Source organism: Corvus moneduloides, chromosome Z (genome assembly GCF_009650955.1).
Source record: "Corvus moneduloides isolate bCorMon1 chromosome Z, bCorMon1.pri, whole genome shotgun sequence".
NCBI classification, from domain to species: domain Eukaryota; kingdom Metazoa; phylum Chordata; class Aves; order Passeriformes; family Corvidae; genus Corvus; species Corvus moneduloides.
In genome coordinates this window covers 30,813,995-30,834,420 of record NC_045511.1, presented here as the reverse complement: position 1 = coordinate 30,834,420, position 20,426 = coordinate 30,813,995, and the positions used below count along the sequence as shown (strand labels likewise).

Genomic DNA, 20,426 nt, shown 5'->3' with positions numbered 1-20,426 from the left:
CGACCTGCTCCAGCAAGTCTGTCTGCCAGCCGTGTTTTGTGTTACTCATTTTCTTGGTGTCAGCCAAGCACCACACTCATTAAACCCCCATTCCATGGGATGTGAGAGAGCACTGGAAGGGTAAAAGTGGGAAAAGTCTTGGGTTCAGATAATGACAGTTTAATAGCTAAAGCAAAAGTCGCGCATACAAGCAAAGCAAAACAAGGAATTCAATCACCACTGCCCATGGACAGGCAGATGTTCAGCCATCTCCAGGAAAACAGAGCTCCATCATGCATAGCAGTGACTTGAGAAGACAAATCCCATCATTCTGAATGTCCCCTATTCTCTCTCTTTGCCCTCCCTGGCTTTTTATGCTGAGCATGATGCCATATAGTATGGAATATTGCTTTGGTCAGTTAGGGTCAGCTGTCCTGGCTGTATCCCCTCACAGTATCTTGGGCTCCCTCAGCATCCTTGCTGGCAGTCATACAACATGAGAAAACGCCTTGGCGCTGTGCAAGCACTGCTCAGCAATAACAAAAACATTTCTATATTACCAGCGCTGTTTTCAGTATGAATCCAAAATGCTGCCTATACCAGCCACTGTGAAGAAAATGAACTCCACCCCAACCAAAACCAGCATACTCCACAAGGAAACTTCACCCATGATGCTGTGCCACCTTCTAACTGTCACAGCAGTTTCTTTGATTTGCATTGCTGTGCTGAAGTGAGAGGTGAAAGTGATAGAAATCGTGCTGTCCTGCTTTGCTTCAGCAAAGTGATGCCAATTTTTGACTTGAGAAAAAGCAGAAGTTGGGTAAGTGTCATGCCTGGATCATGGTGTGCTAGGGCTGTGCTCTGCTGATGCTTTTGGTAAATATCCAGGTGATGTATCAGGTGGTATTACTGTTGAGAAGACACGGTGTTACCTTTCAGGAGGAGAAACCCAAAGACAATCTTCTTATGTTTTTATTAGCAAAAATTGAATTTTTACCTCAAGACCTGAGAAAAACAATGGTCAAAGAGGACTTTGTGTGAGCAAAGTCACTTTAGGTAAAGTCCATGCTGGCAAGCTGCTGAGCCAGGTGATCTGCTGGCTTGGCACCATGTTTTCCTTAAGACCTCTGCTGCAGTGGCCTGGTGTAAAAGTGTGTACTTACTCAGCTGTGTCTCCCTCTCTCCCAGCAAAATGAGCTGAACTCCTTCCTGTGGACAATCAAGAGAGATCCCCCATCTTATTTCTTTGGCACCATCCATGTCCCATACACACGTGTTTGGGATTTCATCCCAGAGAACTCCAAGAAAGCCTTCCAGCAGAGCCACATCGTGTACTTTGAGCTGGACCTCACTGATCCCTACACCATCTCAGCTCTCACCAGCTGCCAACTCCTGCCACAGGGGAAGAATCTCCAAGATGTGCTGCCCCGTGACATCTACCACCGTCTGAAGCGGCACCTGGAGTATGTCAAGCTCATGATGCCATCCTGGATGACCCCAGACCAGCGGGGCAAAGGGCTGTATGCAGACTACCTCTTCAACGCCATTGCTGGCAACTGGGAGCGGAAGAGGCCGGTCTGGGTGATGCTGATGGTGAACTCTCTGACTGAGGTAGACATCAAGTCACGAGGTGTGCCCGTCCTGGATCTGTTCCTGGCCCAGGAAGCGGAGCGGCTGAGGAAGCAAACGGGTGCTGTGGAGAAAGTAGAAGAGCAGTGCCACCCACTCAATGGGCTGAACTTCTCCCAGGTGAGGCAGAGTGCTGTGCAGGGTGCCAGGCTGGCTGCTCAGGTGGATATCTCAGCAGCAACAGCAAGGGCTGGGGCGTGGGTTAAGTTCTTTGTACCCAGAGACTTGTGTCTGCTCCCTGCAGCCCGTGCCTTTGCCTACATCCTCAGGAGAATTTGCTAGCACAGGAGATCAGGCCAGAGATGAATTCATTTAGGCATGGCCTGGGGAGACCCCTGTTCTCTTCCTTGGGCAGCCGTGGGCATGTTCCACCCTCAGAAGCACCAGACCTTTGGACAGGTGCTCTCTCTCCCTGACTGGGCCCCCCCACAGGAGCCCAGGACAGGCTGGCGCTCAACGTCCAAACTTGGTTTTGTAATAGCAAGTTAAAAAGAAAGAAGTGATTACTTGGGGCAAGCACAGGTGCTGTGAGTAGTGCTGAGAAGTAAGTGCTGATTGGAAAAGTATCACAATGGTTATCTTAATGCCCTCAGAAATAGGGGCCCATCCTCCATGCTGGGAAAAGTATTTTTGTTTGATTTTTGGGGGTCTTTTTCCCTTCCTTTGTTACCAGGTGAGGGTCAGCACAGCACAGCGTTCTGCAGGGAGCTTCACAGACTAGTACAGGCCCTTACACAAGTGCCTCTGTGTTTGCAGACCTGCTGGAGTTCAGCACTGTTGTTCATGCTGCCAAATGACCTCTGAGTTGTCTGTGTGTTGGATGAGGTGCTCCTCTCTGAACGAAGTACACCAGGCAGCAGTGTCTGTTGTTGTCTCTGCCCAGTGGGATCACAGGCATAATGTTGCTCCCTGACGTGGGGTACCTTCACTGCAGGGAGATGCTAGTTTGGGGAGTGGAAGAGGCATTTGTTTAGAAATAGGTGAGACTATGTTTTGCAGCATGCCCTGTAGCAGAAGGTGGGAGGACCTTTAGTCATAGGGCTGGGGAATTTTGACTGATGCCTGACCCTTTCCCCTGCATCGTGAAGCCTGTCCTGTCACTGGTGCAGAGTTTGGAAGGGAAAGAGCAGAAGGGGAGTGCAGCACAGCAAGGGCAGGGACAGCAGCTCAAGACAAATGTCTGAAGTGCTGCTACGCCAGACAGCATTGGTGGGGGGAATAGCACATCAACCCAGGCTGCAGTCCTGCAGTTGAGCAGTCCTTAAATGCAGGCAGGGCTTCTGCACTTTTCTCTTCCATTGTTTGGAGCTGGGCAACCTCATTTACATCTCCAGTCTTTTGCTTAACACTGTGCTTTGAATCTTTATGCTGCTGCTGTTAGCTCACAGCTGACCTGGGAATAGGCTGGGAAGTCCCTTCTTTTCCACCTTGTACCTGGTTGAGGATTTATAAACATTACTGCCCACATTTTAATTTTGCTGATATTGCCCCTATAGGTTATCATCATAGAAGTGGAGGGGGGGGGGTATGAGAATTTTTCTCCGCTGCCTTGTAAGAAAGTGGTAGGGAGACTGAGAAATGTTGATTGCAAATCATGTCCCTGCTAAGCTCCTGCAAATGTTGACTCTAGGCCTTCACAGCTTTCTTCGAAGAGCACTGCTGTTTTGCAGATGGGATAAATACCAAATGATCCAAGAAGCTGCATGGGCAAGGGACACAGAGCTGCAATGTTCAGAATTGCCCAGCCTTCTGAGAAGGCCAGAGAGACAAGAACTGCAGGAGAAACTTGCCTCTGGTTAGGAAAATGACAGCCCATGGTTGCCCCATGGTGAGTGGAGATGTGCATGTGCATCATGCAGGCTGCAGCTCCTCCCATGCCTGCATGCTTAGAGGGGAAGGAGAGCACTGTCCCTTGAGGGAGCAGGTCTGGAACAGCTACTGCACTGCAAATTCACACCTCCACTTCTGCCCACTGCTAGATTTCCAATACAGGCAGCTCAAGGAAAAGGATAACCAGAGGCAGATGATTTTTATTCTTCTAAGCCAATTTCATGGCTGTTTCAGAAACTGACTTGTGAACTTGTGTTTGGTGATTCTGTAAGTCTTTAATTTCTGAGCTTTCTTGTCAGTTTGTTCAGGCAGTAGAGTTAATTGCATGTTTAATATAAACCAAAGAAAGGGTTTGAAATAGGCTCTTTGAAAATTATTTTCTTTGGTGTGCTGCTGTCCAGAAACCCCCAGTGTTGGGCCACTTCTGTGACTGCTTTTCAAACAAGCGAACATACAGGCATAACTTCGAAACTTCTGTTGGGGAAAGCAGAACAAAAAGCATGAGGAATGGTCTAATACTGTACAAGAAATATCATAGAATCACAGAATGGCCTGAGTTGGAAGGGACCTCAAAGATCACCTAGTTCCATCCCCTCTGCCGTAGGTGGGGACAGCTTTCACTAGACCAGGTTGGTCAGAGCCCCATCCAACCTGACCTCGAACTCTTCCAGGGATGGGGCATCCATGGTTTCACCTGTGCCAGTGCCTTACCACTGTCACAGTAAAGAATTTCTTCCTAATATCTAATCTAAACCTACTCACTTTCACATTGGAGCCATTCTCCCTTGTCCTGTCACTACATGTCCTTGTAAAAAGTCTTTCTTGTAGGCTTCCTTCCCATACTGGAAGGTGTGTTATAGGTCACCCCAAAGTCTTCTCTTTTCCAGGCTGAACAATCCCAATTCTCTCAGCCTTTCCTCATAGGAGAGGTGGTCCTTTATTCTAATCCATCTTGGTGGCCTCCTCTGGACTCACTCCAACAGGTCCCTGTCCTTCCTGTGCTGGGACCCCAGAGCTGGATGCAGTGTTCCAGGTGGGGTCTCACCAGAGCAGAGCAGAGGGGCAGAATCCCCTCCCTCCCCTGCTGCCCACGCTGCTTTGGATGCAGCCCAGGGCACGTTTGGCTCTCTGGGCTGTGAGTGCCCGTGGCTGGGTCATGTCCAGCCTCTCATCCCCCAGCACCCCCAGGGCCTTCTCACAGGGCTGCTCTCTGTTTATCTGTCCATCCCGAGCCTGGATTGATACTGGGCATTGTCCTGACCCAGGTGCAACACCTGGCATTTGGTCTAATTAAACTGCATGAGATTCCCATGGGCCCACTTGTCAAGCTTGTCCAGGTCCCTCTGGATGTTGTCTAGAGAGATGCTTATTTTCTTATGGCAGAATTACAGAGAAATTACTTAGCAGAGAAGCAAGTTCAGTGTTTTCAGTTTGTTTCTGCATAGGGTTTGCTCTTTGTTTCACATCCAAAATGACTGTACTGCCTGGTGAGGTGGACTCCCAAGCCACTTCAATCCATGCATTGTTAGTAGCTAGGTCCCTCTTTTGATCCATTCTGTTGACCTTGTTAGTGTATGTTATTGCAGGTGAAGGTCTGGAACAGTGTATTGTTGTCTCCCTGGGGTTGCACAATGCGCAGTAACTGCAAAGTGCAGACAAACCCCAGTTAGCAACTTCCTTCTCCTTGTGAAGAGAGAACAGTAAAAAATGGAAAAAACCCCAAAACCTCCGCACATACAACAGCCAACACTGCCTGTCAAGGGACTCTTTTTTCTTTGGCTTTTTTTACCAAAGACTTTTGGTTTATGGCTCTCTTATTTTACCTGCCAAATCTCTCCATTTTTGCTCAGCTCAGGCTGGCTGCCCACATTGCTAAATCATAAAAGTATCATTTCTGTTCAGTACACAATGTTGTGTACACAATCTGTGAAATACTTTCACTGCCTTGTCAATCCCTGTCTCTTGTTCCAAGTTCTGTGCAACTTTATGAGTACGGCAACATTAGTTTGTCTCCATGGCCAGGGCCATGGTGTTTATTTTTCCTCTTTCGTGCTGTTTCCATCCTAGTTTGTCTTCCAGACTTGTTCTCCCAGTCCACTGTCTTTGATGGGTATTGCCTCTCTTGTTGCACTGCCCTGCATGCAGGTCTCATTCCTAGCTGCGTCTGGGCTTTGTAGCTACGTACAATCTGCCACTGCTGACTTCCAGCATGGAGTCAGTCCCTCCCAGCTGTTCTTCTCCAGTTCTGCATGTGCATACGTGTTTGCTGTGTTGGGGGCATTAGTGCTCCAGCCCTAAACAGCTTTGCTGTTGGCTTCAGTAGTATCATGAACATCAGTTTAGTACTGGCTCAGAAGATGAGCAGGTGATGGCCTGTACTGTGCCAGGCACTTGCTTTGATACGCTAAGGTGGTGTCCAGGCTGTATTCCTCAGACAGTGGTCTCAGCTTGAGCACAAGTAGTTTAGACTTACGTCTGCCCTTTGTGTGGACCCATGGTTAAGTGTGTAAACACTGTCCTGCCATCACCACTTCCTAGCCAAGACTCTGGCCAGTTTGACTTCTCTGATACTGGCACACTTGGTAGAAGGTTCTATTACCTGTTCCTGATCTGAGAATTGTTTTCCCACATGGCTTTCCTGTGGTCATACCTTGTCTCAGCATTCGTCCTACCTGAGCATCAGAATACATTGCTACATATTCAGAAGTAGTCTTCAAAGCTGCAGTAGGAGTCAGGGAGCCACTAAGGGCTGACTGCTTATGAAATCCTGGCTCTGAATCTGGGACTGAGCACTTGAAAGTGTTGTTATTTGCATCTTTCAGCCAGTCCCTCATATAGCTCATTGCAGATAGGAAATGAAGCAAAGTTTTCTACATTGATCATTTTGTATTAATTAGGACATTATTTGTTTATGTTTCTACTCAAAAAACAACCTCTGCAAGCTACAAAGTGCTGAGAGATTCTTGCTTTTCTCTGGATGGCTCCCAGAACTTCCAGGTTCTGGATCACTAACATGACTGTGAGAACTATAGACTCCTGCTTAACAAACACAGCCCTTCTGTCACTTGGCCCTTTCGCCCAAGTGCGCACACATGTTAAGCAGCAACATCATTTTTGCTGCTTAATATGTGTGCGCACTTGGGCGAAAGGGCCACCCTTGAGAAGCCCTTGTATAAAATTGTTATTTAGGAAAAGCCTGTATTTGTGGGGAAAGAAGAAAGCAAAGACTCCATGGCTTTACATGTGTTACATGGGTTGTTGGGTGGTCTGTTTTTTGTCCCGTTCTAAGGAAGTGAGAAGTGATGGCTTGAAATTAGGCGCAAAGGATACAATATGAAAGTGCTGAGATTTGAGCTATTCTTCTCGTTCCTATAAAGGGTGTTTTGCTATACTTGGTTGGTCAGTTACAGTAGTTGTCTTTAACTTCTGGGATGATGAGGCTGGATCTGGCAGTGTTTCCATTCACAGGACCTTGGTTCAGGCTCATCTTCGACAATGACAGTAATGGAGAATCTCAAAGAAAGAAAAAGCAAGGAAAGGCACATAGTGCAAGGTCTGCAAAGAGTAGATTAGATTCTGTAGTTTAGGTCCAAATTGAAGCAAAGCACAGAGCAGTTGCTTGATGAAGGAGCTGACAGAGGAGCAGAGCTTTTTATTGCTAAACAAGTTGGATGGGACACTGCTTGCATAACATGATTGCATCTGCTGCCCCGAGGGTGTAATTTCAAGACTTATTTGTTAGGACCAGCCTTCTCTCTTCAGGTGATGGGAACATCAGGGGTTTGTGCTCATGAACTGGGGCTGGAACAACTGAATTGATCCTATTTGCATCTTTGGCTGCTGGCGTATGTGACCTAGATTTGGTTTTGGTTTCAGTTTGTGTGTAAACAAACCTGTAGCCTCCACATGTAGACATCAGGGATGGGGGAATGGGTTGGCTGGTAGGAACCAAAATAACTAAGACTTCTCATTTCTATTAAAATAATTACAGTTTAATTAAGATATTTTTAACTACTTGGCCATTTCAGTGTTCTTCCCTCAGTGAAAGTAAAAGTGGCCTTCAGAATGGTGGGGAGTTTGTTTCAAACAGCCTGGACTCTGTGGTAGGGCTTTGAAATCCCAAACTGGGAACGTTGCTCCTTGCACTTGCACTCTATATGCCTATCAGCTGGCTGGATTTTCCCATTAAAATTGCCCTTAGCTTGGCATATTACACAGCAGAAACAGAAGATGTCAGGTTGCAAACATGGCTTCTTCTGTCCTTGCTGCTCCCATGGATGGCTTCTTGCCTGTGTGTGGCTCCCAGTTTTGCAGTGTGAGCATGCCAGTGCACTTTCCTTTTTACTCAGTGAGCAAGGGCTGGGCAATGAAATGTATGCACTGCTCTGAGAGCACTTGTGACTGGGTTATCCTGCTGTCCTCTGACAAGTAGTGCTAGACTGGTGGGCTGGTTGGCGGTGCTCTGTGTGATGCTTGAGATCCTCCAGCTTTGGGTGAGGACACTTGCTGCAGAGGAGCACAGCCCTGTCAGCAGGCTGAGGGTTGCCAGGCATCGGTGGCCACTCAAGGTAGCACACAGAAGCTCTGAGCTGAATGGTTTTTGGAACAGCTCAGCCAAAAGGAAGGAGTGTGGAGCAGGGCAGAGATGTGGCCTTGGCTTACTCAGCTGTTCAGGCAGTTGGGTGCCCCTGTGCGAAGCTTTAGTCGGCAGGTTCTCAGTATTGACACAGAATTACAGTGATGGATCATGGTGCTCTGATGCTGTGGCTCTGTTGGATGCCTGATCCCAAGGGCTCACTTCTTATTGCCATTACAGAACCCAAAGCATGGGAATGCAGCTGCCAGCTTTTTCCCTTGGACAAAAAGGTTGCAACCAGTCTGGACAACTTAAAGGCACATGCCTGCAGAAGTTGTAGAAGACAGCTTCCTTTCCCACCTAAGAACTGTACTGCAGTCCTGTCACACTCCTGTCCAGTACTGGTGAGATGGTTCTTCTGGCCCAGACTGGATTGCAAGATCCATGGGGATCCATGTTGGCTCCTGCATCCCAACTGACAGCGTTTGACTCATGGCCGTGGTTCTGAAGACTGATTTTTAGTTTTCATCAGCAAATTCAGAACAAAAATGAAGCCCAGCTTTAGTTTTCATCTGTTAGATTTTGTGAGGGCTTGTATTCCACTGAAGAGCCTCTGCTATTAACTCTTAGTACTTGTGTGAACATTACAGCTGTAATCAGTTTGTCCTTTAATGTTCTATTTGTTGAGCCTGTCCCAGCAGTGCACATTTCTATGTGTTAAATGTTGACTCAGCTCTTCCCAGGCCTAGCAGCATCTGTCTTGTGACATGGCAGTCATGCTTGGTGCAGTGGTATTGTCACTGTCCTCATCTTCCCTCGTTTATGCATCTGTGTTCGGCTGTGGTTCTTTCAGGCACAGTGGTTTTCTGAGCACTCATGCTTGCGGCTGGCAAAGTCCTTTTTACTCACACGGCTTCCCAAGGAAATAAAGAGTGTTACTGTTGTTGTTGGTCCAGTCCCTGACTGCTCCCTGATCAAGGTGAACTTGGAAGCCAATTTACATCTTCTTTCTCATCTGTATTTACATTTTTAGGTCTTCTAAGTATTGTTTCTGTTTCCCATGTCTTTAGTACATGAGGTGTTGGTTTTGTGTTTCTCTAAATTCCTACTGCCATACAGTCTCTTGAGAAAACTATTCATTGATGCTGTTGTCTTTAACACAGAAAACTTGCAAAACACTATCAAGGTTTTTGGAACGGGTATGTTTCCATTATACTTGTTGACTTAAAATTTCTATATCCTATAATTATTTGCAATAATATTAATGAAGGCTTTTATTAGATAATTTGAAAGATTGATTTGCAAGTAGGATGAGGCTGAACATAGTTTTGAAGATGATTGTTTCTTTTTCTGACCTAAGGCAAAAATGAAAGAGTAGGAACAGTTCTTTTTTTTTTCTAAGAGAGAGAAGATTGGGTTCCTTAATAAAATTCTTATCATCCAGCAAGCTTAGCAGGTTGTCATAGGTTAGCAAGCGTAGTCCCAGAAGGGATGTCCTTGCTAAGGGGTGCTTACAGTTTCCTCTGGGACCTGATAGAACCTATCAGCTGGCCAGTTTGAATATGGACAATTCTTTAAGCCACTTAAAGTTGTGATCACCTCTGTGATCCACATTTAAGAATAGGCAAACTCCCCCTCCAAGCTCTCTCTCGTTTCCGGCGCTGGGACAGGTGGCTGCAGGCCCCGTGTGGGGGCCAGTGGGCCCGGCCAGGCCCTGCTTGGGCCAGGCCGGGCCGGGCCACAGCCATCCTGGAGCCGATGGACCTGTTCCAGCCGTGGAACCCCCCCCACTGCCTTGCCGTGGGCAGCCGGAGTGGCTCGGCTCCCCCCATCTCCACTGCGATAAGAAAAATTCCATCTGCAAGGCCGAGGTGAGATTAACCCTTTTATTGCTGTGAAGAGCTGAAAACCTGAGGGAAGAGAGAGAGGAGATGCTTAAAGCTGAAATTCTGTTGTGAAGCTATGATATATCAGAGTATCCCGTTGTAATTTCATGAAGATATGGGGGGTGGAGTGTTCAACTCGTGAGCAAAAGCACCTGCGCTGAGATAGGCAGATGCTGACGCAGCTGTAATTTCATGAGAAGTTTGGACAGGGAGAGATGGACCAGATGAAGACTTTTGCTCCAAACGGGAAAGGAGAAAACCTCAGTCCCTAGAGATGGACCAGATGAGGACTTTTGCTTCAAATGGGAAAGGAGAAAACCTCAGTTCCTAGAGATGCTCCCAGAGATAGTCCTAAAGATGAAGATGAGGAAGACCCTTTGCTCCCAGGGAAGGAGAAGGGCCTCTGTTTTTTTGTTTCTGAATGGCTCAACCTTAAAAATTGTACCCCAAAAAACTTCAAGAGTGGACCCTCGAAAGCAGTTGCGGGAAAAGCTGCAAGTCAGGGGAAGGGACTCACATGCAGGCAGAGAGACTCCTCTTCCTAAATGGACTGAACGATATTTGGAAGTGGGCGGCTGTCTCGTTGTGATACTGTTTTCATAGCACGAGCAAGAAGAGACTTCTCTTTCTAAATGGACTGAACAAGGTTATTATGGAAGTGGTAAACAGACTGAACATCTTAAGGATTGTATTTTTACATTGTCAGTGGGCAAAGGGAGGAAGGTAGGGAGAGGAGGAGAGTTCTGAAGGTGGTATAATTTTTTTTTTCCTTCTTTTAGGTCTGTTAATAAACTTCTTCATATTCTTTCAAGTTTGGTGCCTGCTTTGCATTTCTCCTAATTCTTATCTCACAGAAGATAAACAGTAATGAGTATTTTGGACCAAACCACTACACTAAATTGGTGTTTCCGCCCGGTTACAAACCGAACCCGCGACACAGGTATACGCACATCCACACCAGACATCATCCATTTCCAGCATGCCTGGATGAAAGATATTCGGACACCAAGGTGCGTAAACAGTTTCAAAGGGATTAGACAGGTGGATGAAGGATAGTCACACCAGGACATCACATACATGTCCCAAGTGCCCTCTCTGGCTCAAGGCGTCCCTCATCCCTGACAGCCTGAATTGAGGGCAGGTGCGAGTGGAAGAGTTGGTCTGTAGGTTGTGGGCTTCTGCTCCACTGGGCAGATGTGGAAAGCTTATTCCCAAAATGTATGAGCTGTGCTTGGAAACTGATATGGAATGGGTCAGCAGAACCAAGCTTGGCAGTGTCCCTGCTGGAGCTTTCAGATACCCACATGTTCTCCCATTTCACAAGACTTGCCTTTCTTGAGCATGCAGCGGTCACACGTGAACAGACAATGTGGGGAGCAGTTGGCTGTGTAGTCTGAAACCAGGGAGAGGTTTAGGAAGGTTTATCCATGGATCTGGAGAACAGTCCTGTCAATTAAGATGAAATGTGTAACGGTGTTTAGTCCGCAATTAACTGTGAAGCCAATCTTGTCTTGTAACTATTTGACGGAAGACTTAGGTAGCTGGCCTTGTGCATTTCTCAGTCTCTTTGTTCTTAACAAGATGGGCAGGATTGCTAGCCTCAGACAGAACTCAGATTAATCTTTGACAAAAATAGATACACTGACCTGACTTCTGTGAAGTCAAGTCTGGTAAATGCATTACAAGAATGTTCTAGCAAGTAATATTTTTTTTAATTGCAGATTTTATGTGGTGGTGTGTGACCTGTTTTACTTTTTGAGTTGTGTTCATTAGCAAGACATAGTGTTAGAGACTGATTTGCATCTTACTCACTCAAACCCTTCATTTCTATGTGGATTACTCATAATTTATCAGTGTGTCCCACTCCCTCCATGTTCCCCAAACATCACCATGTGGAAAAAATACACATATTTTAGGACCATCAGGCTGTCAAATCTCAAATTAACTGGGCTTGCAACTATGCATCAGATCTGGCTGAATTTGCTGCAAATAAATCGGTGCTTCCAGGTGCTGCTTGATCCAGCCATCTCATTCTCTCCAAGGTAACAGCTGAGGTTCTGTCTGCCTTTGCTGAGTATGTCTGATGCTGAGGTATGGTCACACTGACCACTTGTAATAGCTGTAGGGAGAAGCCCCACTGACACATGGTTTCTGGGGAGAATATCGTGCCTTGTTGCTGTCTTGAGAGCGCCCCAATGTAGAGTTAGCCCCTCCGCTTTTCAGAAGTGGCACTTGTTGGCTCATTGGGATGTCACACAGGATGAGCAATCCTGCCCCACCAAGGACATGAGTTTTGTGTTGTGCTCCACTTGGCTGAGTGGGGAGCCCATGCAAGCCTTTTTTCACTTCTGCTTGAGACAAGTCAGAACAGGATGGCATCATACAGTTCCTTGGCTTTGCTCTTCTGTCATCTTTCAGCATTTTGAAGAGCTTCCTCCAAGCTCAGAGGAAGTGTTTGGGTTTCTCAGGGAACATGTTGTATAAAGATGCTCTAAAATAGCGGGAGAGCTGCAGCCCTGCACTGGTGTGCTGCTGGATGTATCCTAGCACAGTGTTGTTGAGGATTCTGGTACTGACACTACAGTCCTCAGTTCCCCTGATTCAGTGTAGGCCACATTTTCAGTTGAATTAGGTGAAAGCTTTACCTTTGTTTGGGATACTGGATTAACTGCTTAAAGATTTTAACCACTGAGAAAATTTGAACTTTCATCTAGACATTGTCCTAAACATCTTCCTGCCTGTCCAGCTGCAAACCTTTGCGTCCTGGCTCCTGCATGTGAGAAATGAGACAACTCTTAAAAAAACCATTAATTTATTGAAAACAGAAAAATTGAAAAATTACAGAAATTAGAAAAATATAAAAATTTGGGATCCTATGGCTCAGTAGATGGTATGCCCCAGGAGCGCAGGGATTTGAGATCTTCTGGCTGAGACAGCACTAGACCTCAGGTAGAGAAAAAGAACTTGCAGTGCTGGGCTGGCTTTTGGTTGGTCCAAAAGTAAAAAAATTACTAAAGGCTCCTTAAAAGGAGTAAGGCTTTGAGTGCCCAGCACCAACGTCTACCACAGCCAGCCTGCAAAGAGAGAGGAAAGAGGCGCCAGCTCGCTCCATCGTTGTTTTTATATTGTCTTTGCTCCGCCCACAGCCCGCGCACAGCCCGCCTCTTCGGTTTAAAGTGATTGGTGCTTTCCCTTTGATAGATCATCTCTGTCCACCAGTGGCTCATCGTTGTCAGAGGGGTGGTATTAGTTGAGATAAGGGAGTTGAAATGCCTTCATTAAAATTCAGGTATTCAGGTTGCCATGGAGCTTGCCTGCAGAGTAATGGCTGTTGGGGCTAAAAATAGCTGCTGGCTGTTAGAATTGGGGTTTTTGGCCCTGGAACCAAAGTGCAAGTAAAAACACCTAAAAAAAAGTATTAAACTACATCCCACACATCTTAAAACACTTGTAAAAATATACATTAAACCCAGGAAAGGTAACTCTTATGGTGTACAGGTGGTTTGAAGTTTGAAAAGAGAGCATTAAGTTGGGGATTTTTAACTGGGGAATTTTTAACTGGGAAGGGTGCAACTTTCTTAATAAACCACTTTGAACAATTGAAAACACTGATAATGGAACTTGATTTTTGTACCTGGGCTGATGGGTTAATTTTAAGATTCAATTTAAAAATATTTAACTCGAAGTTAATTAATTAAAGCACTCAATAGGGATTTCATAAATAGGGATTTCATGTATGACACTGCATATGCCCAAAGAACCAGTGTGAAAAGCAGGTTTTGGTATTGGTGTGGACTCATTTTGCAGAGGGGAGCTGGCTAAATCACTCAGATGCTCAAAATCCACTGGTTTCTTCTTACATTTTTACCCCTTGCGTTCTGAAGGGAAGGTTATGTCAGGATCCACTGATAAAGAAAACTAAAGCCACTTAGCTTTCCATGGTTACACAGGATCAGCACAAAGCTGACTCTCCCAGGTCTTTCACTAGACATCTCACTCAGGGCTATGCAGCTTTGGGAGCTGTATGGTTGCTAGCCTGCTGGACCAGGGCTGTCTCAGCAGGAAAGACGTCCTTAGCCCCTGCTAGACAGATGGGTTTGCTGCTGTTCTGAGCTCAGTTTCCTGCCTTATCCTGACCAAAACAGCCCATTCTGCTGGGAATGTGCAGCAGTTTAATCACAGAACCAGAATTTCCAGACTACAGAATATTCTGAGTTGGAAGGGACCCACAAGAATCATCAAGTCCAGCTCTTAAGTGAATAGTCCATATGGGAACCCACAAGCTTGGTGTTATTACCACCGTGCTCTAATGAAATGAGCTAACCACAGGGCCACCTGTGATAGCCAATGCCTGTAATCATACAAGAACCTCCCCGACCATGTATGCCTGAGGAAATTCCTGCCCCTGGAGTTTCAGGGCATCCCCCAAATTGCAAACATACCAAATTCCTTTGTAGCTCTTTGAGAGAGGAACTTAAATCCTGTCACTGTTGGTATATTTGGCAAAATGGTCTCTGGAAATTTTTAGGGCTGAAATTTCTGCACTCAAGTAGTTGCAGATATCCTGAGGTGAGCTATATCTGTACTCTCCTTGAGACCAGAACGGATAATATAGGCAGCTAATGTACCTTTCAGCCATGTGTTGGCCACTGCCTTTCCAGTTTCACAGCAGCCTGCATTTAGGCTTGACCCTGTTAAATGCAGGCATGTCAGGAGTGGTTGGAAGCTTCTGGCAGAGGCATTTCTGCTGAAATAAATCATGCTGTACACGTAAGTCTGAGCTCCTATACAGTCTCTGCTGCTCAGCCAGTGTACAGTAAGTTGTTAGGCTAGGGTAATTTGATCACAAGTTTCACCCCGTATGAATTTTTAAGCCCTGTTTATAGAGATTAATGAGCTATTGTCACAGCTGGAGTCCCATGGGATAAGCTGCATTTTTGTAATGTTCAAAAATAAAGTAGCTACAGCCATGTTTTCTAGCAAGGATGAAGTGGAGAAGGAAGAGAAGATGACACCACGTATATTTTTATTTGCTTTGAAGCTGTTGGTAAGTCAAAAGAAGAAGACATGGAAAGCTCAAGGTTGTAGTTGATCAGCAGTAATGCAGGGGATGGAAGTACCTGTTACCAGTATTGCACAGTGCCTGGGTGAGCATCTCCTTGAAACTCTACCAGAAGAGAGCAAGAGAAAAATTACACTTCCCTTTAGGGACTTCAGGTATGTTTTCACAGCACTCCAAGAAACCCATTCACCTAAACAACATATGTTAATAACACTGTCTAGAAAGTGTAGATGCTGTCTTGGAGTAATGCAATTTCAGACCTCATCTGGGTTAATAAAAAATGAATTAATCACTGAACTGAAAAGGATGTTTGCTTAGGTACAAATACTCATGACTGAACTTTATTTTTATGTGAAAAGGGAATATATAGTCCTAACCAATAGTATGTATGATTGGCGCTCTAAAGAGGTTCAGTTTTTTGAAACAGAAAAGAATTATAGGCCAAATAAAGTAGAAGGAAGAACTTAAGCATAAAAATGGGAATGATAATTGGGAATTGTTCAAGAGTCCTCATTAGGTCCCTGGGAAACCACAATTCTGCATGCACACAGACAAATTTTTTACTTTAAAAGAAAGCTGGTTTGGTTAACAAAGGAGATTAAAGCAGCAAAAACCCTCAAAATACAATGAAAGGGAAAAAAAAGGCAACATAGACAAGTAATCTGCAGGCAAAGGAAGAGAGCTGATGGGGGAACTGAAGGGTACCAGTGAAGAGCCTTTGGGCAGCACATTTGAAAAATAAGAAGGGATTCCTAAAATGTATCAGGGCTTCCTGAAATCCTAGCAGTGGTATAGGCTCCATACTGACCAGGAGTGAAAAAGCATACTGAAAAAGCAGTGGCAGAAATAATATTTATTTTGTGATGTTTGGAAAGGAGAAGACTCTGTGTTTGTAGCTTGGTCATAAGAGAATATTTTCTGCTCTGCTCACAAATTACTTGCTGTAATTAGGAAAAATGTTAAATATCATTGTTTTTAAATGTTCAAAACAATGGTTAACTTACAGTCCATCATTTTTAGAGATTAAGCCAAAGAGCTCTTTGAATCATTAATGACACTTGAAAAAATTCAGGGGAGTGGAAAAAAAACTACTGTAAGAGCATTATTCTCGGACAATGAGGGAGTAGCCTGCCAGACTACTCGAAGTTCAGTTTGGTCAGTCCACAGAAAGTCTGATAAGCTCTGCAGCTGGTGAAGAACTGAGAGAAGACACTATGCTACTGGCCGATTTTCCCTGAATGGGAAACTGGCCTTGTCAGACAACTTCTTCATATGAGTATGATTTTTGATAATAATTGGTGAGGTACTTATGCATAGCTTTGAAAGCTTTGGACTTTGTTCCCAGTGATAATCTGATATAGGAGTACTCACCAGACAAAATCAAAGTGGCTTATTGTAAATAGCCCAGAGTACTTGTGCATTCTTATGAAACAGCTGGAGATGGGGAGTCATCCTCCACCAGTGAGTAAGGAAGCTAAAAAAAACTCATAAAGAAGTACTGAAGGTGTCTACTCCTGATCCTGCATTACCCAGTGGTTTTGTCAGTGATACAAATGCTGTGTTGGCACAAGCATGGAGATGCTGTGGTTGGAGGGGATGTAAACAACAGGTCAGCTATGGGAGCAGAGCTGAGTGACCTGAAAAGCAGGGATTGTCTGGTGCTGTTCTGTGCAAGGCTCTACATCTGGAGCAAAGCACAGAGGTCAGGCTAGCAAGACTGGAGGCCTTGTCTGGAATATACTGATGGTGCAACACGCTTGGAAGATATTTGTTAACACAACTGCCAGGCTCAGTAGTTCAGCTGAGAGGGAGCTTGCAGTCCTCAGGTGAGTGGCAGGAGTAGGGGAGAAATGTTTTGAGGACCCTAGTGCGGGAATGCTGCCTAGTCCTGGTGTCAGCACTTCAGAGAGTGTTGAAGAGCTGGATATAGGTCAGAAAAGAGCTACATTATTATTTTGGAACCTGAAGACCATGCGTTTATAACAGGAAAGTAAACAAACTTGATCTGAAAAGTTGTGTCCACAGAAACAGACAAATAATTCCTTGAGTTTGCTTGGGTATTTGTTTTAAGGCAATAATAATTTGTTTTAAGGACAATACAACAATGGTGTATGTCTAGTGGCCTAGATGCTGAGGAAATACGCTATCTGATTCAATATAATTGGTCTCTAGTGAAGGCAGTTAGCCAGTTCAACAAATTTCCTTAGGACCTAGTGGAACTGCCATCATTTAGACTTCAGGTTGCCACCAAGTATCTCTCTGAAACAAACTCTTTCTAGGTAGCTGCTGATTTGTGCGTGGTATCCATGTACATTTTGATCTGTCTGGACAGTGACTGTCTTTATGCTAATGAAACCAGACATTTTTGTTACATTGAGACATAGGACAAGAAGTTTTTCTAAAACAGAGGTACTGTGACTTCAGCAGGCAAAAATGAGGTTACAGCTGCAGGTCAAAGCTGTGTGCTCTTTGCTGCACATCCTCTGCAAATGGGCTGAGCTTTTAGGAGCATTGAAATGAGTGCCAAGAAGGGAGGTCTTGAGGTACTGGAGGCCTTTGCTAGCCTGTTCTAAATGCTCTCAGGCATCAGCCGTGTGTGCGTGTAAGTGTGGAAGGAACCAAAAGATTTGTGGGTGTGCACTCAGTGCTGCAGTGCCTGTAGAGAAAGATTGTTAAGAAGCAGGCACCACCTCTTCTGTGCTCTGTTAACAGCTTAGCAAGGAATGAAGCCGGACCTTAAAGCCATAGTGCTGCCTGGACCCCACATTCCTGCTCAGGTTAGTCAGGAATGAGCCACTAGAGTTCAACATTGCCTTAACCTCACTAAGGCCCTGCCTTAACCTCAGTGGTTTACATCTGTTCCAGGACACTGTAAAGGGCCTGTTTCTGTCTGGCACAGGGTAGGGGATGGCCCCTGGAATGTAGCAGGTGCAGGGATGCATGGCAGGTGGACAGGGTGCCCTGTGAGCATACAGTGTGACACTGCTCCCCTCATATCCACAAATGCCCTTGCCATACCCTGTGCTGCCAAGTGGGGGGCTGGGATTTTGGTAAGCGATAACAGCCCCAGCTTGTCCTTGATGTGTGGCACTGAGCACAGGGGGCACCAGACAGATGAAGAGTGATTCAAAAAGCACCTGTGTTTCCTGGCCCCCTTAATTCAAGGCTGTCCCGGAATAATAGACACTTTCCTGTGTGCTCTTGTTAAGATGGCTTGAGTTAGTCCCCAGAGCAGTGCTTTGTGGTGTTTAGTGGGACAGCAACAGTGTCAGGGGCCCTGTGATGCACAGAGGTGGGAAATTGTGGCAGCAGTGGTGAGTAGCTGAATTCACTCAGTCCTCTTGTTCATACTCTCAGTATTTCCTCCCCAGGTGAGGTTCATACTGTCTGAGGAAGCTGCAGCGTGTCTACACAGTGGCACTGTAAGGAATTCTCTGGGAGTGATCTAGTTTCTTTTGCCCAATATTTGGTTGTTATTTTAGGATTGTCCAGTTTGACAGTAAAAGCTAAAGATTCCAGCTGACCAAAGGAATAGTTGGAGCTCATTACCACTATTGCAAATCTGTTTCCAAAATGTCATTGTGTTGTCACTGTTAGAGATAGCATTGTAGTTAGGTGGGGATATCTCTTCTGTCCTCCCCACTCTCAGTGAGGGTTGGCCAAAGACATTGCCTTGCTCAGGCAGTTTTCCAACATGTAGTGTTTTGAGGCTATTATGGTGTTTTGAAGAGCTGTCTTGAGTGTATCTGCTCCCTGTTGTGGATTAGGGAAGACGGGTTGCTTGAGTTGCTGGAGCATAATGTTTTTGTAACTTCCAGATATCATGGGCTTGCAGGGGGAAGTTGGTGGCACTGCTTTCATGTTCCATTTACAATGTATGATTGTGCACAGGCAGCTGAGCAGACATCTAAAATTTAGAGGAATTGTGTCCTTTGTTAGGTCAGGAATCTAAATGAATTAGAGTCTGGTTTAGTTGATAAGGTGGTGTTAGGTCATAGGTTGGATCTCGATGATTTCCAAGCTAGTTAATTCTGTGGTTCTGTGTGACTATTGAGACAGGAGAAACAGGTGTTTCCACATACCATCGTTTTTAAGAGATGTATGCTTATCCATAATTGTTGCTTCTATGTATCCTTCCACCAGCAATAGCTCTCTGGAAGGAACCAGCTGGCAGGCTCTTTGCTGAACTCAGAGCCGGTGGCTGTGGTTTGGCAGGGAGTGCAGGACTGGGTGCTGGCATAAAGCAAGTTCTCAGGCAGTGCAGTGGAGTGATGGTGGTGACTCAGTGGTATCTGCCTAGTTTACACAGTCGTGATCCCACGTGCTGCATGCTTTTCTGCTCTTGCTCTTAATATAGATGGTGGGGATCTCTTGAGGGCCTGTTGGTTCAAGCCGGTCTGTAGAACTGCTGCATGGCACTAGACCTCACTAAGTCAGGGCAATTGCTATGTGATGTAGAGACAGAATGGTCAAGAGCTTTAGACAGTGTTAAAAGAAACACTCATGTTCAGTTCTACTTTCCCTTGAGTTGGGTTTTCTTCTTCTCGCCCCATCTTCACAGCAATGTGGTTTAGGGCAGCTGTCACTGCTGATTGCAGAAGTTAAATGAAGTGTTACTTTGTGCTCACGTGGTTGTATTCACAGCCGCAACAAACCCCAAGGGGTGTGTGTGTAGCTGGAGAACGGGATAGATAAAAGGATAGGGATTTGAGTTACTCCCATTTTCTGCTTCAGGTGGTCATTCTTCCTTTTGTCCCACATCCAGGGCCATCTCAGCCAGGTCTGGCTTGCCTGGCACCCTGGTACTGTGATACTCTGTATAATCCTGCTGCTGTCACTTTCTCTGCTGCCTTTGAACTCCACAGGCATCAGAAATTCAGTCCTGTTCCTCTTCAGGATGAACAGAATTCTTTTTTCGTCCCCCCTGCCAAATGCTGGGCTCATACTCTTTTCTGGAGTAAGCACAAAGGGGCAGAGCTAGAACTGAGTTTTAACTGCATTCCTGCCTGGCTCCCTGTTACAGTTTAACATCAAAACTTGGCTAGAACTTTGTTGTTTTGGTTTGGTTTTTTCCTTTCATGTATTTTTTCCTGGAATACACACTGTTGTTCACAGTTGGATAGGTCTAACACAAACCAGTAGAGTGCCTGAGCTGTGAATGTAATCAAGCAAGCACTTTGGCTTCATGTTTAAAAACAAAGGCAACCATTAGACGAACTTTCCTGTCTGTTGGGTGACAGGCATCAGCCCTGCAAGAGCATTTCTGCTTCAGCTCCTTGCTGGAGTGGCCACAAGCCTCCTGGAAGTTGGTGTCTGCTGAAGGTTTCCTCCTGCAGCCGCACATGCAGTACGTGTGATGTCCTGGCAGATGGGTGCAGGGGTCGGGGCAGCAGGTCTCCCCACTGTGCTCCTGGCCTCGGTGTGCATGCACCAGGTGGTCGTCCAGCCTGCCAGGAGGTGACCA

At 45.7% G+C, this 20,426-nt stretch overlaps 1 protein-coding gene across 3 annotated transcripts in view; it reads left to right on the top strand.

The window, feature by feature from the left end:
• LOC116438189 (metalloprotease TIKI1-like) overlaps positions 1-20,426 on the top strand; it is an 80,653-nt gene that overhangs the window by 6,922 nt on the left and 53,305 nt on the right. For all 3 annotated transcript variants that reach the window (XM_032096904.1, XM_032096901.1, XM_032096902.1), the window contains exon 2: positions 1,168-1,728. In XM_032096904.1, the coding sequence (XP_031952795.1) occupies positions 1,168-1,728 (561 nt within the window). The remainder of the gene's footprint in view (positions 1-1,167; positions 1,729-20,426) is intronic.